This window comes from Gymnodraco acuticeps, unplaced genomic scaffold (genome assembly GCF_902827175.1).
Source record: "Gymnodraco acuticeps unplaced genomic scaffold, fGymAcu1.1, whole genome shotgun sequence".
NCBI lineage: Eukaryota > Metazoa > Chordata > Actinopteri > Perciformes > Bathydraconidae > Gymnodraco > Gymnodraco acuticeps.
In genome coordinates this window covers 1,502,481-1,520,469 of record NW_022990966.1, presented here as the reverse complement: position 1 = coordinate 1,520,469, position 17,989 = coordinate 1,502,481, and the positions used below count along the sequence as shown (strand labels likewise).

The 17,989-nt window shown below is 39.5% G+C and overlaps 1 protein-coding gene across 5 annotated transcripts in view; it reads right to left on the bottom strand.

Moving 5' to 3' along the window:
• Window positions 1-5,927: 5,927 nt before the first annotated feature.
• dtnbb (dystrobrevin, beta b) overlaps window positions 5,928-17,989 on the bottom strand; it is a 30,856-nt gene continuing 18,794 nt past the window's right edge. For 4 of the 5 annotated variants that reach the window (XM_034235363.1, XM_034235367.1, XM_034235365.1 and 1 more), the window contains 8 exons: window positions 15,110-15,200; window positions 13,551-13,639; window positions 12,549-12,662; window positions 10,557-10,653; window positions 7,959-8,118; window positions 7,179-7,268; window positions 7,031-7,084; window positions 5,928-6,016 (listed from right to left, as the gene is read on the bottom strand). In XM_034235363.1, the coding sequence (XP_034091254.1) occupies window positions 5,991-6,016; window positions 7,031-7,084; window positions 7,179-7,268; window positions 7,959-8,118; window positions 10,557-10,653; window positions 12,549-12,662; window positions 13,551-13,639; window positions 15,110-15,200 (721 nt within the window). In that variant the 3' untranslated portion in view covers window positions 5,928-5,990. Of the gene's footprint in view, window positions 6,017-7,030; window positions 7,085-7,178; window positions 7,269-7,958; window positions 8,119-10,226; window positions 10,248-10,556; window positions 10,654-12,548; window positions 12,663-13,550; window positions 13,640-15,109; window positions 15,201-17,989 lie in introns of all 5 variants that reach the window. The other variant, XM_034235366.1, reaches the window with a different exon arrangement.

Genomic DNA, 17,989 nt, shown 5'->3' with positions numbered 1-17,989 from the left:
CTCCTCATAATACTACTTTACATATTTACCTCTTGACATTGATGTCCACTCCGAACCTAATGTCTCTTCTAACCAGGGGGAAAAGTCAACCTTTATTTAAACCTCCAGGACTCATAGCAATTTACATTCAAGAGCGGAGTAGTTTGTCATCTTGGTTTTAAATGGACTCATAGGTGCAATTGTGTCAACAGTTTTGTGTTTGGTTTAATAGGATCATAAAAAGTTGCAGCACTGATACTCAAAGTAGTTTTCCCAAACGTAATGTTTGCACGTGGGACTTCATGCATCAGCCAATCTACAATAATTATTATAAGACCAATTTAATGAGGAAGTCATAAATGATGGCAGGTTGCCATGGAGGGCTTTATAACAAGGAAAGATAGAGTCAGATACACTGTACAGTATGTGGTTGCATTTGCACACTATACTACACATTATAGACGAGTACTCATTGATCCCCTATTCTACAACATGAACAACAGTCACATTTCACATACCTTTGTCATTCAAATGTAGTTTTTTTCATATATTTCAGGTTTGTTGTTTCTACTCTTTGACTGTTGTGACACCCGAGATGCTGTTCAGGGATAAACTATAACGTCTTATCCTATCCCTGGTCAAATTAACAGTTTTCAAAGCGGCCATGTTGAGTTATCAAACACAGGTGTGACTAATAACATTGTTAATTGCTGCATTGCGTTGCATGAATTCCTAGAACGCAGACATCATTAAAGTTATTAGTAACACCTGGGCCTTTCCCTGTAATTACAAGTAATAATGTCTGCTGTGTTTGATACATCAGATTAATTTAGGAACGCTTTGAAGCAAAAAGGATATAATGTAGCATAACTTGTTTTGAGAAAAAACGTTGTCTTTGGGGTCCAATTTTAACTTGGATTTTTGCGTAACTGAAACTAATAACAAAACATGCACAAAGAGATGGATTTGTGTCTTTGTCACTTGTTTCTCCAGTATTATTGCTTTTATAAAAAAAAATGTATTGTAACTTTTTTATCTTTCCAAATAGATGCATGTTTAGAATAAAATTCAAAATATGCATCTGTTTAACTTTAGAAGCATATAGTATACAAGTAAGGGATGCAAACACTGGCATAAAGGAGATTTCTGCACAATTTGAGTGTCTTACAACAACATAATGGTACTGTATGAATAGAAAAAGATAAATATAGATATGTTTGAAACCATTTGACACGTTTCTTATTAACAAACATATTTGAAAAAGCAGCACTGGACTTTCTCAAGTAGATCATTTCACATTCCTGGGTGCACTTGGTTATTCAGTTGGTTTGCTTTAAATCAAATCGGATGTACAGTAGCATGAAGCTCATCTCTTTTAGATGTTATCCTCTGAGCAGGATCGTCCTCTAGCAGCACATCTTCATTTCATTTCCCAGAGTGCAGCTAGGACAAGATAGGAAATCTCTTTATCACATTCAGTCCATTAACCCTGCAGCAGCCAGCCTGCACTCATCCTGCACACGCCCACTAGTCGGAGACACAGAGAGGTAAATGTTGCAGACGCAGGAGGATTAAAGACTCACGGAGAGCTCCCCGTGAGGCAGATTGAGAGCTCTTTAGGGGCAATGAGGGAGAGAGGAAATGTGTGTGCAGCAGGCGGATGTGGTTCACTGATCTGGAAGCAGCCGCATCTCCTCTTTCAGTCAGAGGTTCATGTGAGGACAGAGCAGCATCAGCATGACCCTAAAGAGGACTGACTGTGTGTGTGTGTGTGTGTGTGTGTGTGTGTGTGTGTGTGTGTGTGTGATGATAGTGGGTCCGACCTCATCTCACTTGTGTGGTTTTTATCACTGTTGGTGCCTGAAGCAGCAGAAAAAGAGTCTTTGATGTAGCTTTGTAGGTGATACAGGAAAGGCATTGGTTTCTGACATGTTGGGAGGAAGTTGTGTGTTTTCACGAAGATGAAAAAGATGAAGCTTGTGAGAAATAAGAGAGATAGGATTTAAGGTTTTCATTTACCTATTTGTTTGTAAGAAACAAACCATTTTGACTAGAATGTGAGCATGAGGTCTTTGAACTGAAGACAAGCACAATGACTGACCGACAAATAAACAATGGACACATTCATATCTATTCCACATGTCAGACCAGACTATGAAAACACATTTATAAAAGGTTTATTTTATGTTATACTTCTGTGTAGTTTAATCAATGTCAATGTAACACAGAATATTTTTTTATATAAATATTTGTTTAGATTTGTGTCACTCACAAAGTATTATGTAGTTTAGTATGCAACCATGAAAAAGCAACTTGCAAATGTCTTAAAAAAATGTAAAAGTGTAATATTCTGCTAAAAGAAATATATTTGAACTTAAAAAAAATTAAGTCTCAATTAAAAGTACTTCCAAATTGTTCCTTCTTATTTTCAAATGCTAATAAATGACCAATCAATCTTTTTTATTGGCCACCTTTAACTTTAAACAACATCTGTGATATTTTAGTTCAGTCAGTTACTCACATGTGTTTGTAACAGTTAAATGTTATAGGAACTAATACATATGTGTCGTATGTTATATGATATAGGGCATTTAAGTATTAATTAATAAAAAATACACCAACAATCATGACACGACCAGAAGAAGCCATATTTTAAATATTTTTAATATATCTCACATTTGATTTATTTACAAAAGACAGTGGCTTTGTGGCATAAAACTATGTTTTTGTAAAATCAACACGAGAAACAAATGTGTAGCAGAAGCGTAACCGTACAGAACACAGACATAGACAAATAACATCGGGGGGGGCGTTGTTGCTCTTTGCACATTGTCTCTCTGCAAACAATAACAGGATCACAATGGATGCTTTTATTTGTATTACCTCCACATTTAATGACATCCGTGAGCCTATCAGTCGATCTGGAATGTGTCGTCTGTCATTATTAAATGTTTTCCAGCAGGAAACCAATAACACCTCCGGGTAGTCTGTGAATAAACGATGGGCAACAACAACATACCAACGCAGATATACTTTGATATATACCTGTACTTTGTATGACACACAAACAGTTTGGCACACATGTAAAGGCTGAGCATGAGTTTCCCCCTCATAACACATTAAATCAATAAATAAAAATATCTACAGTCACAGACATAAAAGCTGATGGATCATCTTATCTGCTGAATGGTTACTTTGTACAGCACTTTACAAACAGCTACAGGCACAAACTGAAAGAATGAAGGGCAAGACAGTCACTTTTTAAATCTTTACTTCTGCATTTGAAGTATTTACTGGACCCTTTCCGACTGAACAAACTTTGTCATTAGAGGTCACAGAATTTAAAATGCTGTACTTTCTTCGTATTTTGGCGAGTATGCATGTGAATCTCTGTTTGACATTACACTGACTGTACTCCACTAATACTAAACGATAATAACAGAGCAGAACTGAATAAAAACATCACATTTAAAATAACAGACGAGCCTCTTTTTGTTATTTTTCTTGACACAGTGTAGCAGGTTGTCGATACCTTTTACTTCGCTTATAGGATAGGCTTACTGGACAGATTTCAAAATAATGTTTTCAGCTCGATTCAGACCGATTGACTTCCTTTCTGCGCATTTCACACTAATACTTCCCTAGACCTTTATCACATTGAATTCACAAAAAAAAACATTTCAAATCTTTTATCCTGAAGGACAAAAATAATGTTATTTAGACCCAATGAAAATCCTCTCTTTGATTTCCTGTGAAATACACTAATTCACACACAGACAAACTATCCAACAACATGCTTCACCAAATAGCATTTAAGCCACATTCTTTAACCAGCGGTAATCACTTGCTGTTTTCCTTTAGATATTTAAAGAGTTTTATTCCAAGACAAATGTATAAGTTAAATTAGAGTCAAATGAACTACTTTTGCACGTTTTGACTTAATCCCACAACAAGGATCACAAAAGGTTTTCTTTGTGTAAAAACATTGTGTTTGGAATGAAACCCTCAATTTGTACTGATCATTGATCGTTAACCTCCTAATGTGTAGCAGTTAAAGGACATTACCGCTATATATCAGCTATAGTAGCTCTGCAGTCCCTGAGCACCTACCACCATTGCACATAAATATTTTTAATATTCCTTTGATAACTAAATAAAGCTTTCAAAGCATGTCCTACTTGCTACAACCTTACATCCTTACATCCTGTATCCTGCATATTGTAACTAAAACTAAACGCCTAATTCATTGTTATCCTGAGGTGCTTCCCTACACTTAAACATTAAATACTGAGGCTGTCAGCTGTCAGGTGTTCAGTACATTTTTTGCGGAGTAAAACAACGAGACTCATTATTGTGTTTGTCGTAGCCTCTTAGTTTCTTTTGATCGCACAGCCCTTTATTTGCAGGGGTGGCTCACTGAGAGCCCAGTATAGCAGCAGTACAGTAGTGACTCTAGTGAGTTTGTTTACATGCACAAAGTATTCTCGATAGCTTGTATTGTTTCATAATATGTTCTGTATACTATAATAACATATATCACCACATCCCAGTCTCACGGCATTTCGTGTTATAGTCACGAAATTAATTTAATCTATTAATTTGTGTTCACCAACACGATTTCCGCATTTTTTTCGTGTCACACAGAACGATTTTAAAAGCAATGTATTTCTATTGGTAGTGTGTTTCGTGCCTGCACCACGTCTTTTTGTCCGGTCGGGTCTTGGAAGACCGGAAGCTGTGTGGTTCATAAAAACATTTTCTTACTTAATATCTGTGTGGGGCAATATCTTACCCTAACCCTTTTATTTTATATTTTATAATGTCGGAGTTTTTTTGCCGTCCGCGAGGAAAAGAAATGGGGCTCAGAATACTGAAATCTCTATTTTTCCTTCTAATTTGTTATTATTTGGTGCAGGCCTGAACTACCAATATAAATACATTGCTTCTAAAATCGTTGTGTGTCAGAATACTGAAATCTGTATTTTTTTAAATATCTTTTTCCTTCTAATTTGTTATTATTTACATTGCTTTTAAAATCGTTCTGTGTGACACGAAAAAAATGGGGAAATGGTGTTGGTGAACACGAATCAATAGATTAATTTCGTGACTATAACACGAAATGCCGTGAGACTGTGTTGCACATCCTTACTTAGACTTAGAGAGTTTTAGAGGTGCAGGAAGGTCGATTTTGTTACCTTTTGGAAAGAGCAAAGTTATCTGTTCAATGCTTTTAGCTAAGGTTGGCAAAATAGCTGCTCGTAAAAGCTTCATATTTAGTGTATAGATTTCTTGTACTTCTTGGTAAGAAAGCTGACAAGCCAAACACAGTTGCTTCCTTGAGTCTTCACTGCCATGCTAATCTTATTCAGCTGTCACAAAGTAAAGATTTGAAAATATTAGAAACCGGGGCATATCCAGGATTCTGCTTTTACAAACGAATTCTAGAATATGGATGTGCAGGTAAACAAACTCTGTGTGAACTCGGAGACACTCTTGACACCAATGAAAACCCACAGAGAGCTGCCATAGCTTGGTACAGTACCTACATCCAGACACAAGTGCAACTTCATGCAAAAATTATAAATAAAAGTAAGATAAACACTAGCGCTAATGATACAAAACCAATAAAAGGGAACATGTGGTCACGTTCACGTCGGGGCGTTTCCTGTGGTCTTGTGTTTACAGTGTTTATTTACAGAAAGATCTGCTGCCATGGGACATTTGGGGGAGGGGGGGGGGGGGAAGCACAGCAAGCCATTCCTTAGCATCATGAGGGAAATCATTAATTAATTACAGGACAACATACACACTCGCTAATTAGACACATCTTGCTACCTGCAAGGTGTGAAGAGAAGAGACGCCTTTTTTCTTCACATAGTGAAATCCTGTTAGATTACAGCATGCATTACTCTACGTGCTAATGCCAGGGCTTGTTGTTGTTGTTGTTATTGTTGTTGTTACTGATACTTCCCAGTTGTTGACTGTTTGTCCTTGCAGGTGGTTGTGTTTCCTCAGTGCTTCTGTACTCTCAATGTGCCTGGAAACACAGACAGACAGAAGAGTGTATAACTGACTCTGGGGCAATGTGCCATGATGCCTCGCTGCTTTGGATGGAGGGCTGTGGCAGACGCTCATTATAAAAAAGCGAAACAAGTTTTTTTATTGGCTGATAAAGGTGTGATAAAAGTGCAGCCAACTCTTCCACTCTAGCAGACGAAGAAACAACGCTTTCATAATGAGCCGCAACTTCTGTTCGTCTAGTTACTGTACTTCAGGCAACTTGTTACTATACAAATATTATTAACAGCTGTTGTTGCAATCATTTGATTTAATTATCTTGAGATCGTGAGTTCATCTCCCCCTTATAGCAGGATGACATTTTCAAATGATGGCAGGTTAATTATCTTGGTATATTTAGAAAACAAGCTGGTGTTTCCAAAGAGGCAAACAGCAGGTTGTTTTGCGATGACGGGTTAATTATCTCTTTAACTCAACATAACTATTAATGGATAATTAACATGTTCAAACTGCCTTTATTTTTTCACAATCTGTTTGTTTTCTGTTTTGAAATAACAACTTGTTTACCCATTATCATGACAATTTCATTTTGATATTTTAATCTCAATGAAATCGTTATATCCACAGCTGCCAAACTGTGTAGTATTTGCTTAATATATTATGAATGAATTATAACTCCCACTTTTTGTTGATCATTCTGCCTCAGCTGAAGAAAATACTCCACGTTTATATTTAGGCCAATTTTTACGATTACCCAAAAGACATACATTTTGTATTTGAGTGCCATACTCACATTTCTACTTCCCCCTTTCACAAAATCTCTTACAAAAAGGCAATAATCACTATATCGGTTCTGTATACCATGAACTTTGAACCTTGTTTATCTTTGAACAGTTGAAATGATTGCTTAAATTATTATTACTGCTTGGTATCTTCTCAAACAATACTTCGCAGTGGTAGGATTGTATACATATAATGACTATGGCTCTAAACAACTAATAGTAGTGAACAATTAGCATGTAGTTAGACTTACTTCTGTCCCCACCGTTCCTCATGTTCGTATCCTCTTCCAAGGCCACGTCATCAACTTAAAAAATGAAACCGATTGCAGTTCCAGTTACATGTTAACACAACACATATTCAGATGATATGACATTATGAACCAGGTGCAACAGACTCACCCGAGTGGAGCTCTTTCACCAGCGACGACATGGTGTTTGTGATTGAGTCAGCAGCAACTAATAGATCATTACGAAGATTTCTAGGTACACCTGGGAAACAGAGAAATGTAGTGAAGTATAAGTATTATAGTAGACTAATTCAATATATGTTCTTTAAATTCCAACACTGCCTGGTGGTAGAATTACTGCAATATCGTGATAAGTATAATAGATTCAAGATTCAAGGCTTTTATTGTCATTTGTACATAATAATAATAAATAATAATAGATTTAATTTGTTAGCGCTTTTACAGGTGCTCAAAGACGCTTTATAGATATACTGTAGTGAAGAGAAAAGAAAAGGAAGGAACAACAAATAAATATATAGTTAAAGTCAAATAATACAAAAATAATCACACATTAAAAGCCAGATTGAAGAGGTGAGTTTTTTGAAGGTACGTTCAATTACGTAACTACCACTACGTTTTTTTTGCACTATACTAAATAATGTTAATATTTACATTAATTATGTGACCATCTATGTTTCCTGTAGTTATTGAATTGCTCTTTTTACTGCACTGTTAGTGTACAGTTTTATTATTATTGTGCTGCTGTGTTTATTGTATTTTCACAACAATTTCCTTCGGGATGAATACAGCCCTATTTTATCTTATCTTATCTTATTGATATATATAAGTTGCAAACATATGAATGTTATGGATGTTCTTTCAAAAGTTCAGGTTTATAATATGAAGGTTTGGTCAGTTTTCTGAAAGTTAAGTCTAGTTGGTGCCCACTCACCATGAGCGAAGGCCTCGAGCACGTCGCCCCCCACGCCGGCCAGGCAGTCCTGTGGGGTGTGGGTGGGGGTGGACCCAGCCGAGGTGGAGCGAATGGGCATCGGCATGGAGCAGCCCGCCCCGTGGCTGGGGGAGGAGTGAGGGGAGCCTCCAGACTGCGACTGCAACATACAAACACCGTGATAGTTACAGTATCGCCATAAACACAATGTAACCTTTAGAATGTCGTCATCGTAGCTGTACTGTTATGTAAAAGCTGGACATTTGGGGAAATAGGGTTATTTTCTTCCATGCCGAGCGTTGGATGAAAAGATTGATGCCATTCTTGTAAAACCACCACTTCTGTTTTTCTACTGATTAAATAACAAAATGTAACTTGATAATGTGTGAGCTTTAGATATGATAGTATGCAGTTGTTGTTGGCTCAGGAGTCAGGACAGAGGGAGGCTCTTTCCCGCTGCTTTCACTCACATTTACCATACATACATGAATATGGTCTGTCTCAGCTAGGTATGTTTCCTAAAATGTCCTACTATTTCTATACAACTTAAATCAGGTAATCCCATATTAAAGGTCCCATGTCATGCTTTTCCGGTTATTACCCGTCCCCTTGTGTGTTATGTAGCTTTTTATGCATGTAAACGGTCTGCAGAGTCACAAACCCTCAAAGTACACCCTGTAGCGAGTAAAACTCTAACACAGAAAAGACCCGTCTGTGCTGCCCCAGAACGCCTCGTTGGACATTTCTCTTTTTCCATTTTTTTCTTCCTGGTCGTAGTGACGTAAGGGTCACCGTGACGTAACAGCTCCGCGGATTGGTCCACTTCCTCAACACACACACACACACACACAAACACACACACACACACACACACACACACACACACACACACACACTCAGCAGCGAGCCGCGCAACGTCCCGCCAACACGGCACCCAGACCCCTCGCAGCATTCTCATCTGTTTGTCATTACTGGTGTCATTTTGTGGTTGCTAACAAACGCCATTGTAAAACATAATCACTGATGTTCCGCTGTAAAGGTGGTGGACTCATCAGAACAGAGTGGGCGAGCTGACCAATCAGAGCACAGTGGGCTCATAGGGAGGGGGGGCAGGAGCTCCAACAAGCCGTTTAGGACAGAGAGTGAATACACATACTATACAGAGACGCTGTATGAGAAACCAATGTGATTTTGGAACATTGAACAATGTGAATCTCTTCTAGTAGACCTCAACAATGGAATTATGATCAGTAGAAATGGCCATGACACGGGACCTTTAAATAAAATGATGCCTATTTGCTCGAAAATTCCGGGGGAGTTGTGCTGAAACATGTTAGTGAGTTGGCCACAATCTTACTTTGTATCAGCACATATATACTTTAGAATCAAATGAATTAGAGATATGCACTGTTTTTATGTGTTTGACCTTGACAGGTGCATGAAGACGAGCTAACCAATATTTCTAGGCATATTTTTTCGGTTCAGTTAGCAGATAACATGGCATATTTACTTATTTACATGACAAACTAAATGATCTTCCATCTGAAAGACTTTAGGGAAAATGGGCTTCTGATAGAAAGAAAAAAACAGATTAATCCCCACATGAAATAACGCCGCCGTATTGCACTCACAGATTGCAGCTTTGGGAAGACCTTTTTGCTTCTAAAGGTGACTTATATTAAAACAATCCGAGACACAGATGTGGTCGAAATAACTTAATCCTTATGGGGAGAACAAACAAAAACAATGGCAGGAAAACCTTTAGGAAAGCCCATACTGGCCGGCTATACTCTGTGTCTATAGTGCACCTTTACTGCGTATAGGAGTAATGAGAACCATGTGTGGGTGTAAGTGACCAGGGCCTGTGCTGAGAGGAGAGATATATCCTCAGAAAGGATCACTGTGCATCTCTGGTGTAGTGAGACCAGGTCGATGGCTGGCAGCCAGGCAGCAGATGGCCGGCCAGACTGCAGTCACATTAGACGGGAGGTTGTTAGTGCCGATGAAAGGAAAAGATCCCTGACACCTGGGCCAAGAAAAACCCACTTCTCTCAACTTGTTTGGACTGAGGACCTGAGATTTAAGGATTGCTTCACAGTCTGCGGTTTTAGCTCCAGCATGGTGGAGTACCCTGAATAAGAGGACTACATCAGTGTAACCCAGTTAGATTGCAGAGTCCTATTATCTTTCCCTGATGTAGTTGCATTACACTGAGTGCTGAGGCTAAAGCCAGGTATTGAGGCTCAAACTGAATTAAAGGCAACTTACAGCCTGCTTCTGCTCCTCATCCTATCAGCCAGCACAGGTAAGCAGTGAGAGAGAGCAAGAAGAGTGAGAGCAACAGAATTAAAGCAACAGAAGAAGAAAGAGAAGAAGAAAAGGGTTTTTCCATGCATACGGCTATTTAACATAATTGAACAAATAATCCAACATGGCAACATTTCATTTAACCAACATTCCACCACGCTTTAAAGCACAATCAAGCACATGTTATTGTAACTTGACTTACTGTTTAAGAACCATAGAGCACCGTAGAGCAGGATATTCAGAATCAGAGTTATCACACCTAATTCTTGTAGAAACAGATGAGGGTCTTACCTTCAGCAGCCTCATGAGTCCCTCCAGCTGCACCATCAGCTCCCGCCTGCTCTCCTGCAGCGCCGACATGCGCCGCTCCAGCTCGTCCTTCCTGTGTCTGCACAGAGTTTGGGATGCATACATTAAAACACAAGGGAAGACAAGGTAGCAATCATAAAACACAATGGTAGACATCTTACTCTTTTACATCGTTTTGGGGAAAAGTGTTACAGGTGTGTAATGGGGTGACTTTCTATACGGATCAATATTTCAAGGATCAGATTCAGACACTGCAGGTTGTGTACAGTATATGTAGTCAAATTGTATTTGCATCAGTTCCTGTGGCTCTGGTCAAGTATACACGTTTTTGTCAAGTATTTTTACCTGTATCAATGACACTGTTACATATATATATATTTTACTGAAAATATAAGTCAGTGATCACTCACTGGTGTAAAAAGTGACATGCGCTTCACACCTGGTCATCCTAAAGCAGGGATCCCACATTTCCAGGAAGGGGCCGGAATATGTCCGACAAGAGAGTCTTATAGAGCCCCCCGATGTGTCTAATCTGTCCCGCAAGTTATTATTTAAGAAAATAATAATTATTGCCAGCTATCACTAACACTTTTGTCAGCAGGAATGCAATTTGTGTGCATAAAAGATCGATTTTTTTTTCTTTTCCTACATTTAACATTGACAAGTTACACCTAGCTGCAGTACTGTACATACATACTTTGACTGTAACCAAATTACTAGGGGGGAAAAGTCTATTTATAAATCAAAAGTGTTGACCTGGAGCATTGGCAGTTTCAAGTGAGGAGTGCTATTTTTTTGTTTTTTATAAATCTTTTTATTAGTTTTCGCACAGATATCAAACAGACATGTAAAATACTGTGTTTTCTTAGTACAGTTGACAAATAAACACGAACCCCATTACCCGCAGTGCTATTTTAATGATTTACTGCAACTATTACTCATCTGCAAGAAGACAGCTGATGTTCTTCATGAATATACTAGAAAAGGGAAATACTTGTTTCTTAGCTTGAGAATGCAAAACATGTCATTTCTTTTTTGGCCCAAAGAGAGTTTTACTTTGACACCGCCTTTTAAATATCTGGTGTGGATTCTGTCTTTGTATTACCCTCTGGTGTTCACAAAGAGCAACTGCATTTTGAAAAACCTTCAAAGAGCTCTAGCAATCATTTGTCTGTTGTCGTGAGTCCTCCAATCAAAAGCTGTAGACTGTAAACACATCTGCTCTGTTCTGCATCCTCAGGCTGAAAACATGCAAATCAGAGCCGTCTAGCCGAGCAAAAAAAACTGTGATAAATATTACTATGTGATGATATCCAGTTCAAAAACCTGCATCAAAAACAGGCTTAAAAGGTGTTTCTAAACATGTTTGAATTCAACTGGGAGATATAATAAGTAGACAAACACCGTCTTCAACTGATAAAGCAATACTTTTACGTGAAAAGTGTTATGTTTTAAAACACCAACATAATTATATTCCTCTACATATATCAATCTTTTACCATGCCAGTGAGAAAATGTAATTCAAATGCATCTCTAATTGTGCTTTGTCTGCATACAACGAACGGCCCAGCTAATAATTAATGATGGTATTAAACATTACCTTAATATAAAATGTAAGTCCTTGTCACTGCTGCTCATCATAAACTTGACTGCTGATGAATTATTAAGGCCCTGCCAGAAAAACAAGTCGTCATTCTGCTCCGTAACGCGTCCTCTCTGGGTGAGTCTCCTCCAACAACTGGACCCAGGGGTCTGCCAGCGTGACCAATGCTGCTGCCGGCTCATTCAAAAACACCCTCCTGAATTACCAGAAAATAATGTTCTCCTTGAAGAATGAGTCCAGCGTGAATTAACACATTAACCCCAAAGTGTTTTACAACTTAATTGTGTTAATATATGGCTCTTTGATCCTGTTGATGGACTGAAGTTGCTCTCATACGAGGTGTTTGGTGTTAGCGTAAGTAAGGTTTATACCTGAGGAGCCGCAGTTCTGTCAGCAGCGTGGGGTTCTGCTGGGCTTTCTCTGGGGTCGGCTGGGACGCCTGCTCGTGCTCCAGACGCAGCCGCTGGATCTCCTGAAGGATCTCTCTGGAGGAGCAAGACAATCATTTCACTTAAGAGCAGTAGTGGAGAAAATACTTCAGGAGAAGACATGAAAATAAGTTAGAATGAATATATTGCACTCAAAATTGGACTTGAGTACATTGACAGAAACAGCCTAAAAAACATGCCCCAACCAGCAGCTTTATGGCTCCGTCCCATAATACTTTCCCCACCCTTAAGCAGTCAAGTGTTTTGCACTCGGAGGATATCATCTTCCATGGAGATCACATATTTTTGAGTTTCTGTGTGTGTGAATGTGAGTGTGTGGAGGCAGCATGTACATGGTCACAACTACCGCAAATTGGCACCAAAAGTTACAAAGAAAAATGCAATGCATAATTAATGCTTTCACAGTGTTTCACAATATAAAATGTTTTGGGAATATTTGATTGTATGTATTATCAAGTACAGCACGGAGCTTTTAGTTGGTATAACTAGAGCTAATTTTATAAAGGCATATTCTGACATTTTGGGAAATATGAACCATCTCCCATAATATAATCTGTCACATAACGCATCGTAATACCCCAACATGCTGTTTTTACACTTCAACACTTCTATTCCTAATGCAAAGCTAAACCCACCGATTAGCTCTGTATTTACTGGAGTGGCTTCTTTCTTCTCATCATGTTTTATGAGTTTATGGTATGTTTTGCATGTTAAATCTGAATCTGCAATGTATCTAAGTTGTCAGATAAATGTAGTGGAGTGAAAAATAGTAGATTTAAGTATAAATTCAGATTCTAAAGTACAGTTTCTTAGAACATTTAGAAAAGTAAAAGTAGAGTTTTTTGAACAAATAAAAAAACCCTGCCAGCCCACCACCCGGTAACACAGCACAGATTTGTAAAGTGTTGAAATTATATATTTGACCTGTTTTTGTTCTCCAGCTCTGCGATCAGCTGTCTCTGTTGCTTGTTGGCATCGAAGTTGAAACCCAAATCTGTCGGAGGACATTGTTGCTGAAAAACCAACATTAGCATAGAATGGCATTAAGAACGGTGAGTAAGAACAGTGAGAGAACAACAGTGGAAACACCAACAGTTTCTGTCAGACCACAGCGAGCAGTAATGACTTTCCGCTGGAGACGCATGGGCGTAATTTCCACTGGGGACATGTCCCCCCCACTTTCAAAATCCCGTTTGTGTCCCCCCCACTTTTCAAATGTGTTTATTATTAGCGTGAGAGTGTTGAGAGTGAGAGTGAGAGTGAGAGTGAGAGTGAGAGTGAGAGTGAGAGAGAGAGAGAGAGAGAGAGAGAGAGAGAGAGAGAGAGAGGCGATAAGTGCGAGAGCGAAGATAGCGAGAAGGAGACGCGACGAGAGACTCTCTTAGCGATCAGCCTGATCGCTCGCTATCTTCTCTATCTCGCTCTCTCGTCTCCACCTCCCTCTCTATCTCTCTCTCCTCTCTCCATCTCTCTCATCGCTCTCTCTCTCTCTCTCTCTCTCTTCCTCTCTCTCTCTCTCTCCTCTCTCTCTCTCTCTCTCTCTCTCTCTCTCTCTCTCTCTCTACGCGCGATGGTTGTTCTTATTTCGGCGCTACGAGATTAGAAGCCCCCCCCTAGAGTTAGTCATCACAAATAAAACAAGCTCACATGGTGCACTCATTGCACTACACATTTTTCTTGGATTAGCTAACACCATAGTCCCTAATATATTGATAGGCAGGAAATGGAATTAAATCGAGAACAATGTTTCATTGCGGTGGACCCCCTGTTTTGTCCCCCCCCCCCACTTAACCAAACCAACCAAAGTTACACCCTTGTGGAGACGTATTATGTTTCTGCATAAACAGGAAACTATTTCATCAGCTTTCCTTTATCCCTCCATATAACGGAATGAAAAACCAAATCCAAATAAACCCAAAGTCACCCTATAAGAACATTTTCTGCCTGTAGTCGTGTAACTTCTCTCCTGAAAACGTTATCTACACAAGCTTCTACCGTCTGCTTTTTATCAAAGACCGTTCAAAATGTGTATTTGGTCTTTGATATTTATTGTTTTCAAGGTACTTTTAACTATTTCCCACCAGCTTAAACCATCGTCTTATATTTGCGGCATGGGGCAAAAACAGGCTTATTTTTTCTGCACCAAAAATATGTTTTTCATAAAAAGACTACAGTGAAACTATGTGGGATTGGTCAGGACTGTAGTTTGGATTAGAAGAAGTAGATTTAGGCAGAATTTGTGTATCCTGTAAAAGTTTTCTAATACTGTACACAGATGCACAAACAGGACCTACATAGATTAAACACGAAATATACACATGGAAAAACACATGCATTGGTGGAGACGTGTCAGAGCAAAGACGTTACTCATTGAAAGTAGAAAATAATAATACATTTATGACTTTTTGAGACATATCCACTAAACTCATCAGATCACTTTTATAAGGATGAGCTACAAAGAAGCTCTGAACAATAACACTCACTGTGGAGTTTCCCGCCTCGGCTGCCAGGCGGGCGGCGTAGCGAGCGATGAGGCGATGCTCCTCATCCAGCCGACTGGGACTCTCCAAGACACTGAGTCAGAGACAGAGAGATACGTCACACACACATACACACAGAAACACTGACAGAGCTCTTATGTTAGTACACGGGAAAGTTTGTACAGTAATTATGAGACTTAATGGTTGAGGTGACCTTCATGTTTGTTGATAGACAGTCTGGGATAATTGGTTATTACGATGACCTGGGATGGAAGACTTAGAATCGTGTGTCCGTGCCAATGGCTGCTCTGACCATCTCATCACTAACATGAAATGTCAAATAAGGCGTGAGACATTAAGCGATCATGGCATATGCTGTCCCTTCACGGCAGGCGGTCTGCAATGAAGAGTGAAGGAGAGCTGAGATGGGGAATCCAACTCTGAGTGGAGAGTGAGTGATGATTAAGGCCATTAAACCCAATCTGGCTTCACACCACTGCATCACCAACCTGCAACGGAGACTACCCCCGGCCCTCAACACCCTGCAAACCAGCCTTTTTAATCCACAATTGCAATAAAATCTTATCTTTCCTCAAAGCAGATAAAAAGGCTGTCTGTGAGATGAGATTGTTTTAGTCCTCGGCTCCTACTTCGCTTGTTTCAAGGGTTTTATTAGCTCTTTGATGATATCTTAAAATACTCTGCGGATCACTCGACTTGTTTTAAGATAGTGTCACCCGACTCAAAATAAATGTCTTTTAAAAAAATGGGACACTTTCTAAATAATTTACAGTCCTAACCTCAGGTTAAGGCGTAGAGCCTGAGGTGTCTTGTTAAATGGAAGTAATACATTAACGACATCAGGGAGCTGCTCGGGGTTGGCTCAGGAAACGCTGTGACCCCATGAGGTCGTTTGGAGCCGGGCTGCCTGTCTGGATCTTAGAGCTCTCAGAGTTGGAGCTGCTCCATCAGGGAGCTTCCTGGGTTTGAACAGAGATGCTTGCACTGCCTCCAAGCCCTCCTGATCTGGCATCTCTCCCGGATACTTTTATTTTGGTCTCACGTTTGAAGATAGCACCAATTTATTTTTGACTCAAACGCAATCAGTGCTTCAAATTCTGTCAGAAATATGACAGACCATGCTTTTTAAACGCTGTGTTCTGAATGGCCTGATCACACTTTAACTAATGGTAAAAACTTAAGGAAGCCAGAGATTCGATTTGATCAACATCTGGAAGTTGTTAATCGAATTGGGCAACATGTTTGCTCTATGAACAGCTGTATGTTTTCTTACTCTGATGCAGGATATATTCAATTTATTTCTAAAGACTAACTACACGCCAATATTGGAAGGACTTATTGACAAGAATTATTACAATATCAGTAACAAAGCTTGCAATCTTATCTAACAATGTCTGTGTCATTTCAATCTGGTGACTTTAGATATTTCTTTAGTTAGGGGTTCAGATCTGATTTGCTGTCAATATGACCTTTTACAACTGCTTTGGAAATCGGCCATGATCTTCATCTCTTTTGTACAATTTATTCCATTGACTGTCACTCAGTTATTGTGCTTTAATTTTGTATCACCACTGCAATCGTTGGCCTCATGTTACATCACAATGTAGAAACATTTATTTATAATTTATTTATCCATGCATTCATTTGAATTTTTACCAATGTTTAATTTCTATATAGTGCCAAAAATACAACACTGTTATGATCGGTTAGATACTTCCCCCCCCCCTTAGCCTATCGCGTACAATAAATGTAAGAGCTAGCCAATAGAAGCGTGATTGTTACATAGTGATGTCATTATGTTACGCAAGTAAACAAAGAGTCCAACGGAGGCGTTTCTCCGTGAGAAAACTCCCTCTGGTGGGAACTTTAGCTTTTACAGACTATCTACATGCACAAAACATAACACATTACAGGAGAGGGAAAATCCCATAATGATTTAATCTAAACTTTCTCTAAAAATAAACATATTTTAGGAGTTTTTAGTAATAATTCTGAACACACACTGCTGGGTTTCCTCACTGACTTACATTACAATTCTCAGTAACTCTGAATTAAAACTCGTCAAGCTCAAGACAGCATTTTCTTTCTTTTTTCTTTCTATCTTCTGTCGCCGTGGTTCTGCATGACTAACAGGTAATAAATTGCAGTTCGCACTTGGAGGCAGGCTCATGGTGAGCAATTGTCTGTGAGAGAGAGACAGAGAAGAGGGAGGGACGGTGCCAAGTCAGCAGAGCAGACGGTACCAGAGAGCAGACTGTGATGGAGGCTGAGAGCACACGATCATTCATGGGTTTTTTCTCTGAGTCTGAAAGGGTCAAAAACAAGGACACGACCGCTGCCGCTTCGTTTCAGTGTGAGGCTCTTGAACTGAGTCACAGCCACAAGCAGCTCTGCATTATTCAGCAGCAGCATGTTTGACTCACAGGCCCTTGTGCCGGGTAATTATATTAATATTTACAAACCAAATGTGACACAGTGAGAGGCTGCTGGCCTTCTGTTCTCTGCAACTTAAGTAAAGCTTGCTCGTTCGCCACTTTATCTACCGGTATCCACACTGACTCTCAACGCAACCTATTTTGGAAGCGTCACGCTGGCTTAATGTGCAAATTCTGCCCTAAATATGGTAACTTTGTAGTTGTTATGCCACCCGAAGGCAACGGCATCGTCAGTGCATGACATCTTCTCAAAGCAGCTCTGACTCACAGAGCAAAATGTCAAGACAAAGGTTATCAGGGTCCGTCATCACTGCCACAGTTGAAGAAACCTCAGGAGAGCGTTGTCTTGCTCTTGTACGTGCCGCCACATGTGATGCCTTCACTGACCTCCACGGGTTTGGCTGCAAGGCATCGCTTACCGCCTCGG